This window comes from Populus euphratica, unplaced genomic scaffold (assembly GCF_000495115.2).
Source record: "Populus euphratica unplaced genomic scaffold, PopEup_1.0 scaffold3.1, whole genome shotgun sequence".
NCBI lineage: Eukaryota > Viridiplantae > Streptophyta > Magnoliopsida > Malpighiales > Salicaceae > Populus > Populus euphratica.
The window spans coordinates 1639451-1665995 of NW_011499847.1; the positions used below are offsets into that span (position 1 = coordinate 1639451).

The 26545-nt window shown below is 33.3% G+C and overlaps 4 protein-coding genes across 9 annotated transcripts; 2 read left to right on the plus strand and 2 right to left on the minus strand.

The window, feature by feature from the left end:
- Positions 1 to 5834: 5834 nt before the first annotated feature.
- AMS (basic helix-loop-helix (bHLH) DNA-binding superfamily protein) lies at positions 5835 to 11689 on the plus strand. 5 transcript variants are annotated; one of them, XM_011047693.1, is made up of 11 exons: positions 5835 to 5934; positions 6019 to 6079; positions 6274 to 6379; positions 6469 to 6648; positions 6736 to 6814; positions 6910 to 6978; positions 7088 to 7717; positions 8176 to 8466; positions 8559 to 8750; positions 8839 to 9192; positions 11678 to 11689. In XM_011047693.1, the coding sequence occupies exons 2-10, from the start codon at positions 6058 to 6060 to the stop codon at positions 9034 to 9036; spliced, it is 1767 nt and encodes a 588-aa protein (XP_011045995.1). In that variant the 5' UTR covers positions 5835 to 5934; positions 6019 to 6057; the 3' UTR covers positions 9037 to 9192; positions 11678 to 11689. The 5 variants fall into 5 exon arrangements, with proteins under 5 accessions (XP_011045995.1, XP_011045978.1, XP_011046003.1 ...); XM_011047676.1 differs by having other exon boundaries at positions 5835 to 6079; XM_011047701.1 differs by having other exon boundaries at positions 5835 to 6079; positions 8559 to 8735.
- LOC105140717 (mavicyanin-like) lies at positions 9307 to 10301 on the minus strand. Its single transcript, XM_011047663.1, has 2 exons — positions 9951 to 10301; positions 9307 to 9748 (listed from the first exon to the last, which is right to left on the minus strand). Exons 1-2 carry the CDS (start codon positions 10108 to 10110, stop codon positions 9387 to 9389), a joined length of 522 nt encoding a protein of 173 aa, XP_011045965.1. The 5' UTR covers positions 10111 to 10301; the 3' UTR covers positions 9307 to 9386.
- A 1238-nt stretch (positions 11690 to 12927) lies between the features above and the next one.
- LOC105140752 (transmembrane protein, putative (DUF1279)) lies at positions 12928 to 13754 on the plus strand. The gene has a single exon (XM_011047721.1). It carries the CDS (start codon positions 13026 to 13028, stop codon positions 13485 to 13487), a length of 462 nt encoding a protein of 153 aa, XP_011046023.1. The 5' UTR covers positions 12928 to 13025; the 3' UTR covers positions 13488 to 13754.
- A 1986-nt stretch (positions 13755 to 15740) lies between these two features.
- On the minus strand, positions 15741 to 22555 carry LOC105140763 (probable ubiquitin-conjugating enzyme E2 23). 2 transcript variants are annotated; one of them, XM_011047739.1, is made up of 9 exons: positions 22316 to 22555; positions 19667 to 21703; positions 19086 to 19226; positions 17987 to 18478; positions 17610 to 17679; positions 17379 to 17518; positions 16929 to 17237; positions 16220 to 16520; positions 15741 to 15969 (listed from the first exon to the last, which is right to left on the minus strand). In XM_011047739.1, exons 2-8 carry the CDS (start codon positions 21701 to 21703, stop codon positions 16269 to 16271), a joined length of 3441 nt encoding a protein of 1146 aa, XP_011046041.1. In that variant the 5' UTR covers positions 22316 to 22555; the 3' UTR covers positions 15741 to 15969; positions 16220 to 16268. The 2 variants fall into 2 exon arrangements, with proteins under 2 accessions (XP_011046041.1, XP_011046034.1); XM_011047732.1 differs by having other exon boundaries at positions 15741 to 16520.
- Between the last annotated feature and the right edge of the window lie 3990 nt (positions 22556 to 26545).

The following is a 26545-nucleotide window of genomic DNA, read 5'->3' on the forward strand; positions in this document are numbered from 1 at the left end:
CTTTGTTCATTTAACTAACCTAGAGGGACTAGTTTGATTAACCCTTGCCTTTTCTTGTCCATCTATTAAGAATAAATTTTATCAGAGGCTCTTCGCCGGTCAAATCAATTCAATTGGGAGGGCACTCTGGTTTTCGACCAATGGAAACTCATAGAATCAAGAAAAATATATTTTGTTTGTTAGAAAGTTGAAAAATCATATGTATATATATAAAAAGTTGAAAGTTGAAACACATGGGAGCTTCTAGAGAAGATGACGTAAATTCGCTAAATTTCTTGATCTGACCTTGTAATTTAACATTCATTACATAAAAATTGGTATCGGATATAACTAACATACTATAATGGAAAATATTTTTATTTTCATGCTTTTGAATCTTGTGTCATCGTGTAAATGGTCGTGATCAAATCGCAGTGTCGTGGTTTGAATGCCACCGGTTATTACTGCTGACACTTTCCAAATATAAGTGTGCACGCTATTTTTTATTTCTGTATATTAAAAAAATAATGTTGGGATTTGAAGCAGGGATGCAAGTTTGATGAACCCTAAAACGTATATTTGACGCCCACTTTTTCTTCCCTTTCATGGCAGCTTCCCTTTACGAGAGATTAATTCCATATTTTAATAAGTGGGTTAGAGTCGATGAAGATGTTGATTGCTCTTTGAGAGCTATGACTTTTAGGCGATAATTCCAACACGAGCAAGCGTTCCTTCACAGGTGAATGAGTTGCGTTTGTTTAGCGTTTTAGAGTAAATTTAAATAATTTTAAAGTATAAAATATAGAGAAACATTTTTATTTTTATTTTCATTATCTCCATTTAATTCCCAAATAATATCTTATAGGACACTCATGTAGTGTTTGATTATTATACGGGTTGCGATATATAGATATAGATAGAAGAATATAAAAGATAAGATAAAGATAATAATAAAAAACTAATTTAATTAGAGAGGTGGGAACATAAAAATAAATTTATATCTATGATATATAGTTTTATAGTGAATTTTATATTTTAAAAATAAAAAGAATATACAAGAATACGATTCCTTTATCTTTTCTATTCCAAGAAAATAAATAATCTAGAAATACTATAAAAAATGCGATAAATTTGGGCAAGATATTAATCAGCTTCTATAAATACAAACCCCTCGGGTGCAGCTTTCCATGGAGAGACCAAGATCAGGTATGCAGGTTTTTTATTTCCTTAATTTTTTTTTTAAAGAGGGGAGACCAAGTTAGAATACACGAATCAAACTTGCCAGCAATTTTGGACATATTAGACAACTAGCATAGAAATTACAAAAAAAAAAAAGAAAAAAGAATTAACACATAAGCAAAATTTCTTGACAAAATAATAAACTTCAAAATATCACAGTTTAAAAATATGATAAACAATTAATACCATGTTTCTGAGAACCGCAAATTCAATGCCTGTATTTCTTCGCAAACAAGGTGTCGTATTAAATAAATAAACAAACCAGGAGTCATGTACAGATGAGAGACGATGGATTGCTCTTTGTTTTAGAATTACGTGAATGATTGTGTACTCCAGACAAAAACAAAAGAGAAATATCAGCTTTCATCACGAGGATTCAAACCCTAAGCTACTCATCTTCTCTCCATGGAAATTCTTTATTTTTTAGCAACAGATTAATCTTCCTTATACTTTTGCAGGCAAGAGTGGAAAACGAAGGAGGAAAGGCACGTACTGGCCCCTCCAACCACCTTATTTTGGTTTTTTAAGGTACACACGAAGACTTAGTTACTCCGCTCTTACTTTCCCTCAGAAGTTTGTCAAGACGAAAACATCCGCTTCCACTGAAACCTTCTCGAAAGGTGATATTTTACTAAAATTCTTAAATTACTGTGATATTTTACTAAAATTCTTAAATTACTGTGATATTTTTTTTATATTATTAAAAAAAACCCGTTCTTCTGGCTCTATCTAACGAGAATTTTTCCCAGGTTTGGACACTTCTTGGCTTTTACAGAACATGATTTTCACGATCTGACAATACCCCTTTCAATTCCAGCCAAAATCCGACGCAGCATCAAATAGATGACCGGCCATATATATTGACAAAGCAGCAGAAGAGAAAAAATCATGTGAATGTATAAAGCAGAGACTTCAGTATGTTGATTCATTATTAAATGATATTTTCGTTCGCCTTATCATTTTGGATCTAAATCTAACTGTAAAAAACGCGTGGATATGTAATTTAACCATTTTTTTTTAAAAAAGAGAGAAAATTTGTTATCTTTAATAAAATTGAGATAACTTGTTAAAAAGAAGTGATATAAGAACATAGCTAACAATACATAATCTATTGAATAAATTATGCATAAAATCAAAACAAATGAAATGGAAAATCTGATTTATTTTGATATAACCTGCTCTCTATGTAAAAAAGTAACTCTCACTAGTTTACCTTTGTTTGTATTGTGGTGTTTGTACATTGCACCAACCATCTATGCAATCTGATTAGGTTGATTTTGGTTAATAGAAAATCCTTTCATCGTCGTCATCATCAAAAAAAAAAAAAAATCATTTCTTCAAGGAGTTGCTATGATAGTTAAAAGAGATATGTTTTATTTTTTTTATTTATCCCATCAGGAAAATTAACATTAGTGGATATCAAATTGACACGAAATCATCCCTCACCGTGAAAAAGAAAAAAGAAAAAAGAAAAAAGAAAAGAAACTAGGTATCCATTCTCTTGCCGCCACCAAATTTGCCTTCCCTACCAACCATTTTCGCCTGCAATGCTATAGTAGCCCAGTAAGACTTAAGTGAACGAACCAGTTTTCCCGGCTCATCTATGCATTGAGAATTGACAAGAAGAGAAATTTGGTCCGCTGAGAAATGGGAGCTACGTCTCTCTCAAATATCAGAAAAGACATCCAGCCAAAGAAGGTTGGTGATGTGGGCATTAATGCTTTCTTTTAAAGTCAAAAACATGCCTCATCACGTCAAGTTCTGTGATGTTAGGCTTTGCATCTACTTATCAGCCCATAAAAATTATTAATGGCGTTTTTTGCTGCACAGGTTTGGGCATGATTTGCAAACTTGATTGGTGTGATGAAGTTAGTTGTTCTTTTTTTCTTCCTATTTTATTGGAAAGTATTCTTGTTTAAGATGGAGAAGTTAGCCAAGAATACCATAAAGGTGCTCCATTTCATGAATTGTTCTTAAAAAACTTGCTTAAAATTATTTTTATATATATTTCTAAATTGTCTTGATTTTTTATCATTAAAAATATTTTTTAAAACATTAAAAAAATATTATTATAATATATTTTTAAATAAAATGCACCCTAAAACACCACCTAACCTCCTCCTGAAAGAGAAAGAAGAGGAAAAGGTTTGGATAGGATTGGCTTTGCTGTGCACATGGACTTAATTAGCCTAGGGCCATATAGCCCACGTAATAATAGAGGTGTAATTATCCATTAATTAATACGAGCAAAATATGTCGACATGAAGGCTGCAAAACTTTGAAAAATGACATATTTGATAATTGACAGGAGACTGACAATCTATGACTAATTGGTCCCTGTACTCTTTGAGTAATTTATGATCCGCTGGTCCATGTAGGACCTCTCTTCACCATTTTTCCATTATACAAATCGGTGACATTTGAATGACCGCTAGCTTTGTTACATAAATCTAGTTTAGCGTAGTTATTAAACTTAATCTCATATTAGCATCCTTATGTTGGGGTCACAAGGCGTACAAATCAATTTGGATTAATTTTTTTAAAAAAATTAAATTAGATTTTGATATGATTAAATAGGTTTTGAGCTAACCCTTAAAAAACATTACGTCAATTTTAAATTATCTTTTTTCCTGACCTAGCACAGGCTAAGTGCGGCTAATAACTGTGAAGTTTAGATGCATTTACTGAGCAAATGCAATTACTCGGCCACTGAATTATCAAAAAATAAAATCTTGATTGATATGAATATTATTGTCCAAAAAATATGCAGTATCTAATTGATTGATAATAGAGCCTTGTTTTTGTTCTCTACTGATTTTGATTCTTTCTTTGTTTTCCAAGGATCCAAATTCCAAGCATGCATGAAAAATGGGCCGGGCCATACTCCGTTTCCTGTCCTAATGAAGTCTCTCGAGAGGGTCCTGAGTCTTCTGATAGAGGCCCAGAACTAGTTAGGCCTTTGAATATATCAAATGGACAATCCCTTCCATGTTAAATCTATTTTATTGTCAATATTATTTTTTATATATAATGAATAACAATTGCATTAATATAAATTAAATAAATACATCACAATCCTTGTAGTACAGAAATATAAAAAACTAGGAAAGGAATGTCAACTTGCTATATATATTTACGAAATTGGACACTGTCAATAGACTTAAAGTTGTTCTGAAAATATAAACGACATCTTTTAAATAAATAAATAAATAAAAGTCTCTAAAAATATTAATTAAATGAGATAACTGATCAAATCGGATACAAAATAGAATACAGGTTCACATGCAGGAAGATAGACAAGCATTGCTCTTAATACAAATAAACTGAGGCATCGTCATCGTGTTCTAACTAGAATTAAGGTTGCTTTCGTCATCGTGTTCTAACTAGAAGCTTGCTTTCGAACTCAACCAAACCACTGCTCTAACTTCAGAAAGAGTTGTTCAAAGGATGATGTCCTAAAATATCATTCATGAAATCAAAGATTACGAGAATATATAGAAGAACTTCTTGATTCCAGTAAAGCACTTGGTGGACGGTGGACAAACATTATATCATCTCAAGTGGCCGGAGACTATCAAACCCCATTTTGTTGCTTTATCTCTATAGATAATATGCTTATAAATGTGATTATTTCCCAAAGTTATTAAACTCAATCCGTTATATTATTCATTTCAAGGTTTGGGTTATATATTAAGTAGATTAATTTCATTAATTTAAAATTAATATTATTTTAAAATTTTATTTTATAAGAAAATAAAACAATATTTCTTAAAAAAACAAATCGAGTTTTCACCAGTCAATTTGATTATATTTGATTATTTTTCACTTAATTTAATTTAAAAATTAAATCAATAATCAGATTATCAAATAATTGAATTAATCTATTAGATTGTGCTGAGTTTAATAATACCGCGCTATATCAATGTTGAAGATTATTTAAGACATGAAATGATACTTTACCAAAACGAATATAGGTAGTTAAGGTTTTGCACACCATCTTAGCTCATGCAATTTGCTCCTTCCATCATTACAACAGAAAGTAATACCCAAAAAACTCTACTTACACATGCTCACTTGCATAATCAATTTTACATGGGCAGATCCTGGCCTTGGATTTATTGATTAAAAATCAGAAAAATGATCAAATGGTCGACCTAAACAGATCAATAGATAGATCCTCATTACAGTACCATAATGTAATTAATTAGGGGAAACCCCAACTTAGTTACTTGCTAAGCCACCAGCTTTCAATTGGGTCCCTAAACTTAATATTTTCTCAATTGACTTCCTAAAGTGTTAGGCATTCTTCGATTGACTGTTTACGTCCATATCGGCATATTAATTGTTTTGTTATTTTATGCAATAAAGTGACACCTTTTTAAGGATATTTGACAAGGTTGAGAATCTTATGTAATAGATCAGGGATGAAAATGAGGTTTCACAAAGTTATTAACTATAAATTGAAAGAAAATTATTTATTATTATATTTCAATATATCATGCAAGCAGTGCACTTCACCTACCAAAGCAACAGACAAACGTGAGATATGAAGGGAGACGATGTAGGAATTAGGGGATCAATAGTTGTATTTTTTCTCCTTCTTTATAGAAAAAAAAATCATCCAATATATACAATATAAAGTCTTTCGTTTCATCTTTCATTTGCTGCTCACGCAAGGGTGTTCTTTGGTGCAGTTAGCCATTGCTATCATCTGAAGTTTGTGGGATCCTTGCTTTTGTTTTCACCACTACACTTTTGTTTCTTGTTCCAATGTCCTTTCGTTTTTCTTGCTTTGTTTAGCTAAAAGAGGCAGCAAACTACAGAGATTTTGGAGCTAAGATGAGGTACCCTTATCAGCCAGGTATCGATCTTTCTATCTTTGGTTACATCATGTGAGTATACTAGAGAAGTCTGTGATCTATTCAGTGTACTTTTGTTAACAGTTTTGTGCTTTTTCATGGACTTTTATGCATTCTTTTTCCTAATTCACTTACAAAAGTGTCATGCTGATTTTGGAGTTTGTCCCACTTGGCTTTAATCAATCATGCATCATAGGTAACATCATGAATGTGGTACAAAACCTCATGGAGAGACTGAGGCCTCTTGTGGGTGTAAAAGGCTGGGATTATTGTGTTCTTTGGAAACTGAGTGAGGATCGAAGGTTAATGCAAACTATCCTAATTAAACTCATGTCTCTCTCATTCCCCCTCTCTCTTTCTCCTTATGTTTTGTTTGGGGTTCTCCTTTTAGGTATATTGAATTGATGGATTGTTGTTGCGCTGGGACTGAGGCCACTCAAAATGGTGGAGAAGACCTTCAGTTTCCTGTTTCTGCAGTCCTTCCTTGCAGGGATGTCATGTTTCAGCACCGAAGAACTAAATCCTGTGAACTTCTTGCTCAACTTCCTTCTTCAATGCCCCTAAACTCAGGGTACGTAATTGTCAGATATTTAACTGAAAATTATCATATAAAAGAAGTGCTTCAAGTTGAATATTAATTACTCGAGTTTGAAAACAGGTTTCATTCACAGGCCCTGAGCTCAAACCTGCCTAGGTGGTTAAACTTCTCTAGTAGCTCGGATTCAAATGTTCTTGAGGTGAGTAGTTTCTATTCTTTGCATAAATGAAAAGGAAACCAAGAATTATTAGCATTCATTTATTGGACCAATAAGTTCTGTGCTGACCTGAACAGGAAACTGTTGGAACTAGGGCCCTGATTCCAGTGCCAGGAGGACTAATGGAACTGTTCATTGCTAAACAAGTATGGTTTCCTTTTGTTTTGTTGGTCTTTTATACTTGAGAACTAATGGAAATGTCACTCATGCTAATCAATGGTGAAAGTGTTTATCTTTATATCTTATGCCGCGCAGGTACCTGAAGATCATCATGTCATAGATGTTGTAACATCTCAATGCAACTTCCTAATGGAACAGGAAGCCATGATCAACTCAACTAATATGGATTCAAGTTTATCAATTGATGTGACTGGTATGAGTGAAAACCAATCAAATCCATTTCTTGCCAATGAAAATGAACAAGAGGATCATCACAATTTGAATATTCCATATGATACCTCCCTTGATAGACTCCACATGTCTAGTTCTCCAATGAACAACTTCATGCACCAGTTCAATTACAGCACTGACGAAACCAAAACAAAAGGCGATCTCCTTCAAGGAGTAGAGAGTGGGCTACAAGATATGGATGATTTGCAGAATTCCATGATGGCTAATGCAGAAAGCACGCAGATGCAATATATGGAGTCAGGTTTAACAACCAAGGATCAACATGGAAATGACAAAGAATCAATAAAACTAGAGAATGGGCCTTCAGCAGAATACTCACACTCGGATTGCAACGATGATGAGGATGATGCAAAGTATCGGAGGAGGACTGGGAAAGGACCTCAATCAAAAAACCTAGTTGCTGAGAGGAAAAGGAGGAAGAAGCTTAATGATAGGCTCTATGCTCTCCGGTCCTTGGTTCCCAACATTTCAAAGGTAGTCACTCTTTTCAATCTTCATTTTATGGCACGCATCAGTATAAATCTCTCAATTTATGGTGGAACTACTCATGAATTCTATGAAGTAATCCCTCTCCTCTCTAGACCATGTCAACATAACATGCAATATTTAGGATCGATCAATATTTCTAACCATTTTTATCTGTCAATCCCTTGTGACGAGTCGATGAATTTAAGATACATAACCACGCAATGAGAGCATGAAACTATGCCTGGTATATGCAAAGGTCCCCAAAATAACTTGTACGTTGTACCATTCCACTATTGAGCCGATTTCCTTATCAGCTCCCCAGCGCTCTTGTCTGGGCATCAGCCTTTTGAATTCGGTAGCCGAAAAATGGTATCCTGTGTGAGAAGAATTCGACCTAACCTGAATTGTTGAATTTCTACCTCTAGTGTTACATTATTGATGTATCGTGTGCTTTTGATTCTTAGCTGGATAGGGCTTCCATACTTGGAGATGCGATCGAATTTGTGAAAGAGCTTCAAAAGGAAGCGAAAGAACTCCAGGATGAGCTTGAAGAGAATTCAGATGATGAGGGTGCTAAAAACGGGAACAACAACAATATGCCACCAGAAATTCTGAACCAAAATGGAGCTAATCTTGGTGCATACAGGTCTGATTATGCTGTGAATGGATTTCATGTGGAAGCATCAGGCATTAGTACTGTTTCAAAACAAAACCAAGACTCAGAAAATTCTCACGATAAGGGACATCAAATGGAGGTATATCTTACTCTACTGTTCCCTTCTTTTGAATTTATGATATCACTGACTCTTAAGTCATTTTTGTTTTCCTGATCATATGACAATTATAGGCGCAAGTGGAAGTTGCTCAAATAGATGGGAATGAGTTCTTTGTTAAGGTATTCTGTGAGCACAAGCCTGGAGGATTTGTGAGATTAATGGAGGCTTTGGATTCTCTTGGCTTAGAAGTTACAAATGCTAATGTGACCAGCAATAGAGGCCTGGTTTCCAATGTCTTAAAAGTAGAGGTAAATAAAGACCATGTACGCATCCTTCCTCTCTTTTCATTCTGAAGTATAAACTGAGAATACGAAAATTCAGTGTCTATTTCCTTTGTCGTCTTTTGATTAGCAGAAGGACAGTGAAATGGTTCAAGCAGACTACGTAAGGGACTCTTTGCTGGAGTTAACAAGAGACCCACCAAGAGCGTGGCCTGAAATGCCTAAAGCATCAGAGATTTGCTGTAGTGGGATGGACTATCCTCACCATGATCACCACCTGCAGAATGGCCACATGAATTACAACCACCATCACCTCCACCAACTTTGACCATAATCTGATCCGTTTCAGATGAGAAATGTTACACATATATAGACTCTAACGTTTCCTTGTATTTTTCTTTCAAACATATGGAATAATTGGGTGATCTGCAAGAATCTTTTCTAAGACAATATAGTACGTATGGCTGCTTGGTTTCTATCAAATGTTTGTGTTTTCCTCATCTAAGCACTCAACTAATCAAGAAGGGGCTTGGTTTCCTGCACAAATATTGGAGGAAATCAAAACAAAGGAGAAGGAATGGATCTTTAATTCAATTCGTTTACCATAAAAAAAAAATCATTTAATTTATCATTAAAAAAATCGTTTACCATAAAAAAAATTATGCTTTACAATTTCCACTAGTCTTGCAATTGGAGTAAAACTCCAAAAGCAACAAGAGAAACCCAAAAACTCCATCCATCAAAGACGTAAATGGCAGCACAGGAGTTGGCTGGTGGTGGTGGTGGAATTGGTTCACTTTGTGGCGTGGTTGGCTTAATATTTGTGGAATTAGCTTCTTTAACATCGATGAAAAACCTCATGCCTCCAAGGCAATGCCCAGCAATATTGCAAATAAACCAATATTTCTTTGCTTGATTGAGTTCAATTTGATCATTTCCACTCTCATATGTCGCTAAAACTCCAGTGCTTCCATTGCATGATCGATATGTAGCCTCAATCACTTCATACACGTTGTGCTGTCCCTTCAAATACTTAAAAACTACACCAAAGCACCAAAATTTGAGTTCCATTTCACAAAGGAATGTATATAATTAGAACTTAATTTGGAACAGTCTTGGAAATGGCCGAACCACTTAATCACCGGCCAGCTCCATTGAAAGTTTTTATGGCCGGTGAATTAAAGGCTCTCGAGTTAACAATAGAAAGCAAGGAAATTTAGAACGAGAACGAGGACTACATACCAAGAGTATCGCCAACGCTAAAATTATATTTCCGTGACCAAGAACCAAAGTTTGCCCCCGTATTCCATTCTAACTCATCTCCAACTGTATGAACTTCAGATACGGCACCTTTCAAGAACACCATAATTAAGAACATTAGGAAGATCTTGGCCTCTCCCATGCTTGCAAGGTTGAGAAGAATAATGGAGAACAAAAAACCCAATCAAGATATTGAGCTGGTTGACTGTGTCTTGTAACCTTTGTATCATACTTTCTAGCTGGAACCCTTCTTCGGTTTTTCCTTCCAGTTACAGGACAGGACAGCCAGTTGCTCATTATTAATCTTCTTCCGTTTATATGGCTGCTGAGACTGACCATATGCTTGTGTGTATGTATATATATATATATAATAAAAATAGGACCATTTGCAAGGTGGACCTATAAAATTAATCATGGCCTCTTATTTAGAAATAAAGAAAACTTAATTCCAATTGGATACCCTTTTCGTTGGTTGCACGCTTCGTCATGTTCAATACTGTAATTCTAAAAAAAGAAGAAGCTAATTTAACACCTGAAAGAAAAGGGAGCTCTGGCTTTTAAAAAATTACATCTATTAAATGCCGTCCAGTCTAGAGTTGATTTAATATTCTACCGATTTTATTTTATTTTAGTTTAAACACGGTGATAACAAAAAAAATCAACCTGAAGTTCATTGATTTGATTTGATCAAAGATGGTTTTATTTTTTTATTTTTTTTAAAGTATAATTCTTTTGACTATTTTATTAAAAAAATTATTTATCTTGATAAACTGCCTAACCCCTAACCTAAAAATTCCGTCAGGTCTGGTTTAATAATAGCTATCCTTCTAGTAACGTGCAGTTGAGTGTTATTAATTAATATATTCATTCGGCTATGTCTACAATATATTTTATTGATTGGGTCCCTTTTCTTGTTAGGGTTGATTACTACTAAGTACTAAGACCTCTTAAAATAAAAGTTTTTTTTTTTTTTTAATTTGTTGGAGACGGCCGTCCGTCCGTCTGTCCGTCCGTCGATACGATCGATGTGACAAATAAATGTTAATGTCCAAAAAATTGATGTGAACGAAGCTTGGATCAAAAGAGAGGTATCTTATATATATATATATATATATATAGAAGCATTGTAAAGAGAGTAGAGAGCCCAAGCATTTTCCATGATGGATTTGATAGTTAATGCACTTGCTAAGATAATTATGCACAGCCACTCTCTATCGGCTGCTTTGAGGTTTTTCCATTGTGGAGGCTCGGCCTCAAGCCCAAGGTACCGCCCAACGATATCATAGCAGAAGCCTGACGATTTCCGAGATCCAAAACACTTGGTAATAATTAGAATGGTATATTAGATAATCGGGTTAATTTTTTATTTTAAATAATTTAATTTATTTTACTTTGTTAAAATGTTTGGTGATTTGATACGGTGGTAGCTTATAATTGTTGGTGCTGGATAAACTAAAGTGATCAAATACATGTTAAAGTTTTTTTAAATAAATATGAGGATTGTTAAATGTTTAAATTAATAATTTTATAGAAAAAAACTTAGAGTGATATTTTAGAAAGATAAATTTTTAAAATATTATTATGGAAAGTGTTGAGAATAAAAAATTATAAATTTAAAGCTTAGAATAATATATATTGAATGAACATAAAATATTACAAATAAATTCATGAGATAAAAAAAAAATATTGTGCTTAAAGCACATTCCCAGCACCCCAATTATTAGGGGGGGTGCTGGCCACGGCAGAACCCCAGATGATGGAGTGGGTGCTGGCGTGTCCAACACTCCCCCAATTAATTGGGAGAGTGCTGCTGGGCAAAAATTAATTGAATGCGCTAAGCACGGATATAATTAACTCAGGCAAGAGTCTGGCAGGCGTGTTTTACTTTTTGAAGAATTTCTGAGGCTGGTTAAATTTTGGTCCGTCAAAGCCCCCCGTCAGGTAAATCTCTTTTCAATCTTAACTGAGCAACCTAATTAAACCACCATGAGCTTTCATGTTAAATTGCTTGTTTGAAGCTACCGTTGGGTTGTAAAAATTTATTTTTTTATTTTAAATTATTTTTTATATTTATATATATATATATTTTAATATGCTGATATTAAAAATAATTCTTTTAATAAAAAATATTGGTTCGATATATTTATATGTAAAAATTACTTTTTTTATAAATACTCTGAAAATCTGATTTGAACAAAGATTTAGGTTATTGGATTATCATTTGAATTCTTGACTTAATTTTTTTTAATATTATTGGAATCTTATTTTTTTATTTTTAAAAAGAAAATCATAGCATTAAAACAATTAAATTTAGACGAAATGATGAGTTAACATATCAAAGTTTAATTTTACTTGAACTAAATTTTGAATTGTATTGTAAATTTTTTTGATTAACCATAAGCAAGCAAGCTAAATTAATAACTATATTAGGAGTCATTAATAGTAACTTTCTCTTGAAAATGACGGTATTTATATCAATTTTTTTCCATAAAAAAAATAAAGCTGAACAAATAAAATAAATGCAATTCAAATATCAAGAAATATAACACTAGAAATACTAAGATAATTTCTACTAACGATTTTATGAAAATATATAATTTTTTAGAAAGATTTTAATAACAATAGTGTAGCTTAGTAATGCTAAGTTCCACGCATGATATGATAAAAATAACATGTCTAAAATTTGAATATGATGTGAAATTTAAAATATGATGATAAAGGATGAATATATTTCTAATTATCAGAGACGTTAATACCATCATGTTATTTAACATGCCTAGCCTTCTCAAACGGTATTGTCCCCGTTAATTTTATTAACAAAATATAATTAATTTGATAATTAATCTTTTTTTTATGGCCCCTGCTTTGGAGCCAAGATCACGTGGCAGCATTTCAATTCAAATCACGTGGCAGCATTTCAAGCCAAATGACTTAAACCATGAAAACGCTGTCGGTTCAACTATTGATCTTACTTTTCCGCCACTGCAAGTGCAAGCAGAGCAAAGAGGTTGTCCAAAAACCCTAAGCAAAAAACCCTCACCGCTAAAAGAACAAGCAATGGCGGCGGCAGCGGCAAAAGGAGGAAGATTCAGAGAGCTCCTAAAGAAATACGGGAAAGTAGCATTAGGTGTACACTTCTCTGTCTCAGCAGTTTCAATCACTGGTCTTTACATTGCCATCAAGAACAACGTGGATGTCGAATCTCTCTTCGACAAGTGGCATCTCCCTGGTTTCTCTAAACAAGAACCGACCCAACAAGATCTTCAAGAATTGAAATCCCAAGATGGGTTTCTCGAGAACGATGGTTATAATGATAGATCAATGGTGGTGATTGGGGAAGAGAAGAAGACGAAGAGGAATCGGACGGCTGAGCTTGTTGCGTCAACTGGTGGGGCGTTGACTCTGGCTGTGCTGTGTAATAAGGCTTTGTTTCCAATACGGGTACCTATAACTATTGCCGTTACTCCTCCTCTGGCAAGGTTTTTGGCTAGGAGAGGGATTATCAAGAATGGTGTATGATTCTTGATTTGTATTTTTTTAGGGGCTTTTTACCTCTTTGCTTCTCTATTTAGTACGTTTTGTAATGGTTAATGTTGAACGGTATAGAAAAGGAGAGGAAATTTGGGGTAAGTTGATAAAATTTGAAGTGGGTTTTGGTGGATATTGGTTTATAATGGTGTTTTTAAAGTTGATACAAATAATAAACTTACTGTTAAACTGTGTTGATTCTTGCTGTTTGTAAACGCTAAGGAGGAATTGGTTTGAGCTTCATGTGGATTTTGGCAAGTCTTGTTTTTTGCAGGATATATTTTGTTCAGTTTGTAATAACATTTACTAGGGAAATCCTTGGTAGAACAAGAAGCATGAAAGATTGACATGAACAACTGACTAGCTTGTTGTTGGTTTTCTTGCTTAATACCTTTCCACATTCTTGTTAATGGTGATTTGTACCGATCTCATGCTCTAATGTGCTTATTACATAGACTTCTTGGAACTTCAAAACCCAGTAGAGAGTTTTACCTTTATATGTCAGCTTGAATGTCTGTGATCTTGTCGATGGGAATTGAAGAGTCACCCTGTCTAAACTTTGTGCAATATCAGGATTTTTCTTATTTGGTTGCCATTGGTTTTTTCTCCATTAAAATGCCTTTTGGTCAGATTGTTTTCATAAGTTGTTTTTACCCATGTTACGGAATGGTATTGCTTTCTCATCTGTTTTGTTTTCTCATTTGCTTATGTACAATTAAATTGAGTTAATAATCAAATCAGAGCCAGATTATTGTTCCTTGCCTAATCTTTGATTTATTCAGCTAAGGATGTGTTTTTAAAAATTTTGATTTTTTTTGTTTAAAATAATTTTTTATATATAATTTAATATTATTTTGATATGTTGATATTAAAAATAATTTTAAAAAAATAAAAAAATAATTTTAATATATTTCTAAATAAAAAACATTTTGAATAGCTACTACCATAATTATAAACAAACAATTCAATTTTAAGATGTATTTAAGATTATAAGATGTATTTAAGATTATAGTAGCGGTAACAATTAAAAGTTTTTATTTAGAAATATATTAAAATAATTTTTTTTTATTTTTTAAAATTATTTTTAATGTATATCAAAATAGAAAATTTTTTCTTTTAAAATTTGAGGAAATACACCTTTAGTGTGACAACTAGCAGGAAGTAGTGATTTGTTTTGGTGCAACTCCGCAACGTTCAGAGCTTGACAATTGTAGCATTGCCTTGTTGATTTTCCTGGACTGAAAACTCAAGTCTCAATAAATAAAAAGCATAAATGCATGTAAATTTGCAGATGGGAGGAACTTGAGAAAGTTTTTGATGGAGGAATATGAGAAAGTTGATTGCATTTTATTCACTCATCTCTTAATTTTTACCGGCTGAATTTGGAACTGCAAAGAAATCAATTCTACCTTGTGTTAATTAATTTGCAGTTCCTGCAATTCTGATGCCAAAACAATTAGTGCTTGCTAAAGTTCATGAGGAGACCGATTCTGCTGAGATTTTTTCATTTTTCCCTTGCTTACCAATAGACAACACAATATACTGTTTAGATAGTGAGATCATAACAATGCATACATTTTTTTGGGAGAAGCTAGCAAGGCTAGATATCAAACCTAGCTAATATAGCATTAATGGAAAAAGCTTGGTAACATTTTTGGCGGTCCAAAACAAATTTTGTTCGAATTTGATTTGGTCATGTTCAAGAAAAGATTTCTAGTGTCAGCCTCACCACACACAGCACCCTAGACGAAAGAATAGCAGCTATTATAAGCTCTCTCCTAGCCTCAACCTTCAAATTTGCTTTCACAATTACCCTTTTAGCACTGTCATGCTTTTGTTTTAGATTGGATAAAATTAACGATCGACACTTGTAAGCAAATGAAAGGCAAAAGGGCCTCCTATTAAAATTATGATGTCTAATATCCAATTGCCGCAGGCATTCTTATCAGGAATGGTTCAGGTTATTGCTTGCCCCTGATACAGGTAGGATTCGCTTGAAAGTTGAAACCCAAGCTATGGTTTGACATGGTTATTTATGACCTGAGTTCTTTTTATTTCTGACCCTGTTATGGGTTCCGATTCTTTGCTGCATCTTGATGCAGATCGAGTTGCTGCCCCTTCTATGTGTACAATCTAGTTTTCTTCGTTGTAGGGCTGCAGCGCCTTCAACCAAAAATAAAATAAAATCCTGAGTTCTTTACAGGTGATAATTATTAGGTTTTACCTTGCCAATCACAATGGGTAGAAACAACGTGCAAATAAAGCTTGAATTAATGACCATAGAAAGCCAAGTTTGAGGCCATTCCATGATCGATTCAACGTCTGCTTAATGCACGTGTGTGAGAGATAGAGGGGGTCTTTCTTCAATTATATATGATTCATCATTTCAATAAAGGAGCAAACTGAACAGTAAATCCACAATCCCGTCTGTCTTCTGGATCCCAAAGTACCAGAAAATTGTCGAAGAGGTTAGCTGCAAAATTTCCAAGATTAAAGAAACATTCCCTCACTGTTGTATTCCCTGATCAAATAATCTTATGACCAAGGGAAGCACTTAAAGAAACACCAGGACCTAAACCCAAAGAGGCACCAGAACGTTTCCGATCCCAAATTCATGTTTCTGAAAAACTGACATTTACAGGTATCTGGGATTTGAAAGTAATGGCAATGAATGAATGGGAGTTTTTTTTTTTAAAAAAAAAAGATAGAAAAAAAAACCTGACCTTGCTGATTTGACAGGATGTTGAAAGACCGACTCATCAGGTTGTAATATTATGACGGCAGCAGATGCTTAAATTCATGACAATCAGCGCCAACTTCATTCAATGCCGAGTAAAGCTTTGGCACAATCTTGGCTAACATCAATTTGAAACCAACTGAACTTAGATTGGAACTTTCCTTGCTGCTTACAGAGGCCTCTTGAGTGAGAGACCCGATTAAATTGCCTTGCATATATGCATTGCAGGCTTTGAGAATGTAGTGACCGCGCCTCCTGAAATGCTCCTTTACCAAGTCTTCAAAATCCTGACATGTATTAACATAATGAAACATTTTTTTTGTGATTAGCAGACAAGTAATACAGAGTTGCAGCATAATGCACAAAATTAATATTCGCCTCAAAAAAGTTGAACAGGTGTTTGTTTGAATATGTCAAAGCCCAGAAATACATGGAACATTTGCCAACTAAAAGCATTCATATCATCTGTGTTTAGTAAAACGTCCCAATCCAATAAAATTACAAAAAGAAAGAAAGAAAAGGAAACAGGATGAAATAAAACAGTTCTTTTGCATATTTATAATCATTGTCATTTGATCAAATCTTTGGTAACCAAATGATTACCAAAAACCATTATTAATTGCTAACACAAGAATAAAAGAAACATGAAAAAAAAAAGGTAATAAGAAGTGGAATTCTTGTGATTAATATATTACCTTGGGGGGTTTTCTCATAAGATACATCATTGTCTTGCAGTTTAGCAAGAATGTATTCTCATTGTATGACAACGAATTTTTCTCTCCTTCAGCTGTCCCTATTTGCTTGTCATACCCAGCTTCATTAAAGTATGGCTTAGAATTTAGTACCAGCCCTTGAAGCGAAACTAAGACCTGAAGGATACTAGAAGACGAGTGCCAGACTTCATTTCCTCTGCCAGTCCAGGTATTTAAAAGGCTAAGGCACACCTTGCCTTCCTCGTACAAATTTGGATTTATTCGCCAACCACCAGAATGATAGTGTGCTGACTGCAACAACGCAAAAGACACACAAAACATAGAATCATGAACAATTTTTTCCAGGTCAGACTCAAGGTGGATTGCAACAAACAATACAAAATCAGAATATTAGCCTTCGAACCAAAGATCAAGTAAGATAGTATATCTCACAGGAGGGACATCAGGATACTCCTGTGGAAGGTGAAAGTCAAAAAAGAATAGTCCATCTTGGTAAGGTGTTCCATATGCCCCAACTATTGCTGCCCTTAAGAGATCCATTCGATCCTCATAAACCCGTACGTAGATCTCATCTGTTAAAATTTTTTGATGTTGAGACTGAAAGATGTAAGATATTCTAGTCAACATGGCAAAAAAATTTGACATGCTCTGAACACCTCGTACCTGGAAGGTTGTTCTGGAGGATGTTCCAATCTTGTTGAACCTTCTTGAGCCACTTCCTTCCATTATTGATCTGCCAAGTTCAATGCATTAGAAATTATTCAAAAACATCATGGATATCATGGCACATTTCAAACATTTAGATTTCCTGATTATGATAGGTGATCAGAAACATCAAAAAATGAACAATTATAAAAACTTGAAAAATGAAGTAATTAACTAATTATTGCACTGTCGTAAACTACTACATACATTTGAAGACCATTAATGTCGATCAAAGCAACTCAGAGAAAGAGTTTACTTCAACACCAATGAAAGTCTGCCTATTTAAGTCTCATGTATTAAGAAGAAGGAACAATTGTCACAATAGCACATCATACCTGTCCATTTGAATCAAGAAAATGATGGTCCAAAGGATCTTTAGAGGTGTCAAAATGTTTAAAGTACTGATAAATCCGAGCCTCAGAACATGTCATATCATTTGACATTTCAGTGCTTAAATTGCATGAAGCTTCTTCATTTGACGATATCAGGATCTCCACTGCAGCATCTTCCTCTTCTTTTTCTTTGGTATTTTGCACACCACAATTACCATTGACATTAGATTTTCCAGAACTAGACTCGTCACTAGATTCTTTTTCTTCAGAAATACAACTCGTTCCCTGAGAAGGCATTTCATTTTCACCTTTGTAGCCTGAAAAATCCGGGTCTACATTTTTCCGACCTCGAGAGAATATTCCGTTGGCCAATCTTGCAACAAAGTCGAGAGCAGAAAAGGGAAAATTAAGTGCTGTATTCCTTCCCAAATTATAATTCTCCACACTCGCTTCTTCTTCTGAGTTCATGCTGGTTGCATCTTGCAGTGCAACTGCCTGAGCAACAGATACTATCATCAGTTACTGAATACAAATATATTTCCAATCTAATAAGATAACTCCTAAGGAATGTTCGAGCAATTCATGTGTGAATGGATAATCAAATGACATTAATTACTTGGCAGTTGTTTAAGGATGGATCATGTGTGGTACTGATACAGCAAATGAGAAATTCCGAGAACCACAAGATTAGAGATCAAATAAAAATTATGTATATGGCCTAGATTCTATATGTTACTGCTTATTCCATGTCACTGTGACATTTTATATTCACAGCACTCTTAGTTTCTAATGTTTAGTATTTTGTGAGTTCACTACTAGCATAATGAAATAAAAAACTTATATAAGCTTCATAATTTCTTTTTAATGTCTATGCCTCTCATTGACATCTAAAAAACAATGAATGGCATCATGATTAGTTCATAAATGATCACATATCAAACCTCAAAGACCTACTTTTTGTAAGTATTTCCTTGCCGAGGATATATTACAGAGTTAGATCCCATCATATGACCCACTTATATGTTACCCCTGATTACCCATTAACATTTTTGTCACCATTGAGTTTAACAATGCAATGCTACAGTTTCAAATGGAAACACACCTCTGGAGTATTCTCAAAAGCGTCCCTCTCATCATCATCAACTGTTTCCCAACTAGCTGCAGCGCCACTTACTTCACTCCCAGCTGCCATTGAATCATCATCATCATCTCGACCAACAACAAATATTGCTTGAGGTCCAACCTAAAGCAAACCAAGGAATAAATGCATCAAATCAACTTCTTGTCCTCTAAATCATAATAATGATGATGTAACAGCTTTGTAATTTAAGTTGTAAAGGTAAAACAAATTATAATTGATATTCAAAATCTCATATTGAGCAAATCCCAAACCAGCAATGTATTTTACATGGAAAAATTTGTATTCCATGCATACATGTACTTTTAGAAACTTAGGTGTCGAATATCTTTCTTTCCCATATCATGAAGAAGAATTCATAAGGAGATAGGTGCCACCAACTCTTTGCAATGATCAATTTCATGGATAAAAGGAGGTGCAGGAATCAGAGAAAGTAATTGAGCCAGGAAGATACAAAATAGTAAGAGCTGATCCCAAACCAGATTTGATAATTTAAAATGGAAAGTGGGAAAATTTCAAAAAACAAAATAAAATGCTAAGCATACCGTTGAAACCATCCCATCTGCCCATGTGACTTCAATATCACCATTCCTAAGACCAGATATATTCCCAACCCAAGAGAGATCTGAAAAGTCCATAGAAACTTCATTACTGGATGCATCCTCTCCTTTCTTTCTTCCAAAGCACTTTTTTGTATTCATAACCTCACTTTGTCCACTTTGTTGCTTTGAATCCCCAGCAGTCTCCAAATCAGAGGTTGTTTGATCAGAAACAGTTACTGGGGACAATCGAACGACTACATCCCCATAAGAATAATCATAATCCAGATGACTCTCCAGCTCATAGACACTTACAATTTCCTCCTTGTCAAACTCACGAGGATCTTCTGCCCTGGCAACTGGCTTCAACCATCTCACACAAGCTGTTCGCTCTTTTGCATTAACACTTTTAACAACCCCAACACGCTTAGCTTCAGAAGAGCTATCAACATCATCGGAGGCCTTCTCCACTACATACTGTTCAGAAATGAATTCATGATCACCAGGACTATCAATTGGAATCAAAGTTGTTGAGTTCAGTCCACGTTCTATAGTTCCATCCTGCCATGCTACATCGACCCTTGTCCTGGTGTTGACAATCAAAAGGGCTCTTTCAAAATCTTCCTCTTTTTTTCGAGGCTTCTTTTCTCTTCTGAGTATAACCTTACGAAGCTTTTTGCGATGGGCAGGCACCTTTGAAACTGAAGTTGAACTGCCACAAGAGCTAGATTCATTACTTGCAATAACAGCTGTATTTCCATCTGGTGCTGCCGCAGGATCAATAAACACCGATCCATTAGTATCATCTAGTTCCTCGGTTGCAACCCCTTCTGAATCACATCCACCGCCCAGTTGACTAGAATCTAATTCACTTTTGGTTGAATCATGAATTCCTAACTTCAATAAATCCTTGTCTAAAGTAACAGAGGATGATTGTGCAATAGATGATGGGAGAAGACACCAGTCACCTACTTGCCAACTTGCATGTGCAAAACAAGACAGCAGTTTTAAGTTCTTTGGACTCTGCTCTTCAGCAGGGGTAGTTGAAGAATCAGGTCCATGGCCAGCAGATGCTATCCAATAAATGAATACTGATCCAGCTGTAACTTTAGTAACAGTACCTTCCAATCTATTAGCTTTCCACAAACCTGATAGCCATCGAGAATTTTTAAAAACTGATGATGAGGTAGCCCTCACACGCTGGCCTGGGTGGTATGGTAAATGCTCATCTTCCTCAAAGATACCCTTGGAAATTGGTTTTAGATGCAATGGCTCAGCCCCCTTTACTTTGCACACAGAACCATCATCAATTAACACAGTCACGTCATCTAAAACATCATCAACTCTACCCAACCAGGGACCAAAGACCACATAATCGCCAGCAGCAAACTCCCTCACACGTACCAAATCTCTGGATGACACATCTTTTATAACAGACCCATTGGGAGCTAACAAATCAACAGAGATATTAACATCCACAACAACACCCACTTGCCCTGTTGGGTCCGAAGCAGATGCAACATAATCCCCATGTAAGAATCCTCGATCAATGACAATTACATCATTGACATGTTGAATTGGGTTAACATCACCCATCCAAATTACCCGAACCTGATCGGCCTGAAGAGTTTCACCCTTGTAATCATCACTTTCTTTCTTCCTCTCTTCAATTGTATCACCATTAGCATTACCGTTAACTCCCTCATCAGCAGCATCCTCATCAGCATCATCCTCGTCTTCGATGTCATCATCATCATCATCTGTAATACTGCCATCCGAATCTGACTCACCAGCAACTCCACTTACTACTCCCACCACGTTACATTTTTTATGTCTAACAATATCTTGTCTATAAACATACGGCACATTATTCAAGTTCCTACCAACCTCATCTGGTTTTTTAACATTATTTTCAACATCCGCATTCAACTTGCAAACCAACCCATTTGCCATAGAACCACTTTGAATCAAGCAGTTTTTATGATCACCGCCATCACTAGACCCATTAACTTCAGAACTACTCTCATTTTGTGCACTTTCCATCTGAAAACACATATTGGAATGCAGTAAAAAATTCAAAACCTTTACAATTAACACAAAGTCCCCAAAAAATAAAATCTTAAAGGCACCCAGAAGTTGATGCTTTTAAAACTAATAAATTAAAATCGACGATCTGTCACTGAAATGCAGTCAAAACTTTGCTTCTTTCCATATTGAAAAATTACCTTGAATCTCAAACCCTTAAACTGTAAAACTAAATTGGACGGGCAGCCATCTAAGTTCAATTAAAGTTTAGCTTCTTTATACATTGAAAAATTACCCTGAAGATCGAGCCTCTAAACAGTAAAATTAAAAGTGACGGACGGGCTGCCATTGAAATTCGAAACCAAGCTACACAATCAATGTTATTTTTTTCATAACCCGTGACAAGATTGGGAAAAAAAAAACGATACCCATTGCTTAAACTAAAATCTGCAATCCAATCAAACCCCACACAAAAAACTTGCATATTTATTAACATAATCAATGATTGAAACCTATAATTTTATATGACATCAAAATCTCACAAAATATTACAAAAACACATGCTCAGTATCGAAAACAGCAAATACTCATCAATAATGGAATAAAAAGATTGGTGTTACAGAAACTAACCGATTAGAGAAAAAACACTGAAGCAGCTCCAAAATGATCGAGCTCAAATCCACGTGATAGAAGCTTAACAGCTCAAAGTCGTTAATAATTGCCCAATAAAAACGATGATTAACTCGATATAATCGCAAGATTACAAGAGGATCCGTATTAAATTCCTTTTTTAAGGGATTTTCTTAACTCTGTTTGTGAAATTTCTTGAATAAAAAAGGGTCTTCGAGAAATTAGAGAGACTCCTGTTTTTCTTTTTTGTAATATGTATATTTATAAAGCCAAAAAGAAGAAGAAGAAGAAGAAATGGGAGGCATGAGAGCTGGAATATGAAGCGATGTTGTAAGGGTATCTCTGTAATTTTAAAATGCTGCCGGATTGACTTGTAAAATGCTCGTACGATAGGTCGTGAAACAAATTTGGTGAGTTAATCTTGGCCGTTCGATTTGATGACTTTGTTAATATAAGGGATTTAAAAAAAAAAAAAAAAACAAATTGTGTGATGGATGATGCTTCTGGGGGCAAGATGGTGAAGAAAGAAGAATATACGTGGGTTGGGTTGCACTTTTGCTCTCATAATAATGAGAGGAATTTAGGGGTGTTTGGCAATTGAGATTGTGGTGCATGTGTTTTTTAAAATAAATTTTTGTTTAAAAATATATTAAATTTTTTATATTTTTGAATATTAAAAAATATAAAAAAATATTAATATAATATTTTTTCCAACCAAAAATATTTTTAAAATAAAAACAGAAACTGATCATTTGTTTAAAGTTGAAGTAAAGAAATGATATATGATACCATGGTTTCTTGCCGTATGGGACAATTATGAATTTTTTTGATGGACGAGCTAGGGTTCAGTTGATTCATCTTTGTTTTTTTCAAAAAATAAAAATAAAAGAAGAAGTTTGGTGTTAGGGGAGGGTTCGATTGATCAATTTAAAAGAGCTGGATGATCATGTAAGAAAAAATGGTAAAATTCAAAAATTAACTAGCCACGTGTCTCCCCGTTGAGAGGGTGAAATAATCTAGTCGCTCGATAATGTGTACATGGTCTGATGCTTGATGATTTGATTATGTTATGGTAATATTATTATTTTCATTTTATTGTAATTATTATAGTTATATTTACTTGTATTGCTGATACTGGGTTTCAACATGAATAGTTAAAGATTTTATATATACTTGTACACAAAATTATATAATTTGTATAGTATTTTTTTAATTCGACATCAATTTTGATTTTTTTTAAAATATAATATATATTTTCTTGATACTTGCCGAGTTTAAATTATTAAACAATTTCAATTTATTAATAAAATATTATTATATCAAAAGGCGGAGCTAGAAATTTCTTTTATCCTGGGTTATTATATAAATAAATATATTTTTTAAAAATTAATTATTAACTTGTGTATATAAATTTTTAAAGTTAATAGTAAAATTTTAATTCTAATATACTATCCAAAATATAAAAAAAAATTAAAAGCATTGAAGTGAAAATGAAAATAAACTCACTATTAAAGTTAAATCCTTCAATATTTTATGAAATATAATTCATTTATAATCAAATATTAATTAATACTATAACAAAACACAACTATAATAAAATAACAATTTTATGTCAACTGAAAAAAAAAATTAAATTTTTTATCTATCTCAATTTCTCCTTCATTCACTTAATTTTTTTTTATATTAGTATTTTATAAGTTGAACTTTGTAAGTTTACAAAGTTACACTATTCTCTCTCTTGTTTCTTGGATTTTTTTATGTTTTTCTTTCTCTTCTTTCTCGTTTTTTTTTCTTCTATTATGTTTCTACCTAGTTGGCAATATATAAAAGAAATAAAGAACTGATTTATTTTATTTTTTAATGACAAATAATAATTTTATACTTAATAAGTCGTTTTATTTTTATGTGATGATTTTTTTATTAACAATTTCAAACTCTATTTATCCTAAAATTTTAACTAGATTTTATTTAATATATTTTAACATCTCTCGTAAAATTTCAGCTTATTCTAATGTTCAGATTAAATATTACATTCAATAACATAAAACTAGTTAAATTATTATTTTCATTAAATTTCTGAATTTCTAAAAAAAATTAAATTTTAATTTAAACTAAAATATTCTTAATAGAAAATAATAAAATTTATGTCAAAGCTAAAGTATCATTTTGACCTGGACTTCAGCTCACCAAAATCTTTAGCATTCCTCCGCCCTTGATTATGTAACTTAATTTCATTACTTTATTAAGAAAAATAATTTAGTTTAAAAGTAATAAGGTTTAAAATAGTACACACTTTAATTCCAATATTATCGTCAAAGTTTAAACAATTTGGAGGACCTTAATGCAAGTTGATATAATTTAAAACATGGTTTTTAAATTATTTTTTTTACATGTTATTAAAAAAAATGTTCAGTGTCCATCGCTTTCAATTGGTTAAAGTAAACAATAATTTATAATAAACTCACTATAAGAAATTGTAATTCAAAGTTTCAGTTAAGAGTTTTTCTCATATATATGATTTTTTTATTTCGTATCAACGTTTAAATTTTGTCTTTTTCAATACCATTATTTTAAATTTTCATCCAAAAGTTTCGATTTTTTTTTAAAAATCAAATGTCTAAATACCCTTTTCTTGCTAAAAAAACCATTAGCCTTATAATCTCTTCTTTGTTTTGTTTTTTTCATTTAAAATTAAATTTTATAAATTAAAAGAAAAAGGTATGATATAAAATTCCATACACGGAAACTTGCTATCAAACATGTCAAAGCACATGTTAAAAATAAAATTAAAAATACATAAACTAATTTTTAAATAATTTTAAGTCGAGAGATCTTTTTAGCAGATTAGCCTCTCAAAATTGGTTAAAATGCTTTGAAACTTAAAGTATAGTGGACCTGGCTCGAGACCTGAGCTAATTTACCAAAAACCAGGGTATTGTTATTTTTATTTTTTTATTAATATGTGTGTCCGGGTTAGCTTGTGCATACCACGATTAATCCCACGAGTCCTGAAATTAACGACCATATAAGTCTCTAGTGGCTATTATATGAGTAACTAAAGACTCGAACCTGAGACCACAGAGGAAGTAAATCCCTTAGTCCTAAGTCTTTACCACTTGGTCACTACCTAGATAATTGTATTACTATTTTTATTTTTATTTTTATTTTTATTTTTATTTTATTTTTCATGGTCTGGGCGTTTTAATTAGGGTCGATAGATATATTTACTGAAAATGACCTTTATTTAAATACCCAGTTGGGACAAACACAAATCATCATAACGTGCAATAACTTTTTCTTTTTTGTTTTTTGATCACGAGCAAAAGATTTCAAATCAACACCCTCAAGAACCGAACATGAGAACGAAAACAAGTCCGCAGAAACCACAGAAAGAACTAAAGACAAGCAATTTGCTGACAAGAAAGACCCATCAATCACCATATATTCCGTCGGTGTTTATCATTATGGATGGAATATATTTATCATTATATAATAAAAAATTATAAAATATTAACTGTTCATGTCCTAATTCCTGACAGAACATTCATCGGAGATTATCGGTGATTATCGTTAATAATATAGATAGAATTATTCGACCAATAAAATTCTTGAAGGAAATTTTTTTTTTTTTTGTGCATATCACTGTCTGTGATATCATTAGTGTTTGATTTTTTTTAATTTCTAATAAAATTAATGAAAAAATGAAAAATTACGGACGATGAATATTTTAACAGATTAATTCCATCAATGAAATTATTATAAAATTAACCTGTTTAATGGTGCAGTGTTATGACTCAAAAGCCATAAGAAATATAAAGAGAGTCAATCCAAACGTAACTTATTAATAGAATGCAGTCCAGAAGAACAAAGCTTCATTAATCCAGGAAAAAAAAAGGGAGAAGAATGCTAAATTATAATTAATGATACTCCCCTCCCCCTCCCTGTATAGACTAAAATTATTATTTGATCACTTTAACCTTAAGCTAGCTCGTCTCAAGCTTAAGCAGATGTTTATATTAACAGTGCGGTAAATAATAGAGACTGGAAAACATAAACAAAGATGACTGATGAATACAAATCCTTATATTCATAAAATCAACGTTTGTACTGAACAGATTTCAAATTGAGTACGTAACTTAATTTTTTTTTTGTTAGAATTTTGCACAAAATATTGATTTATTACATTGGTGTTTATATTGTAAATATTTGAATAATTGTTCGCAGGTAACA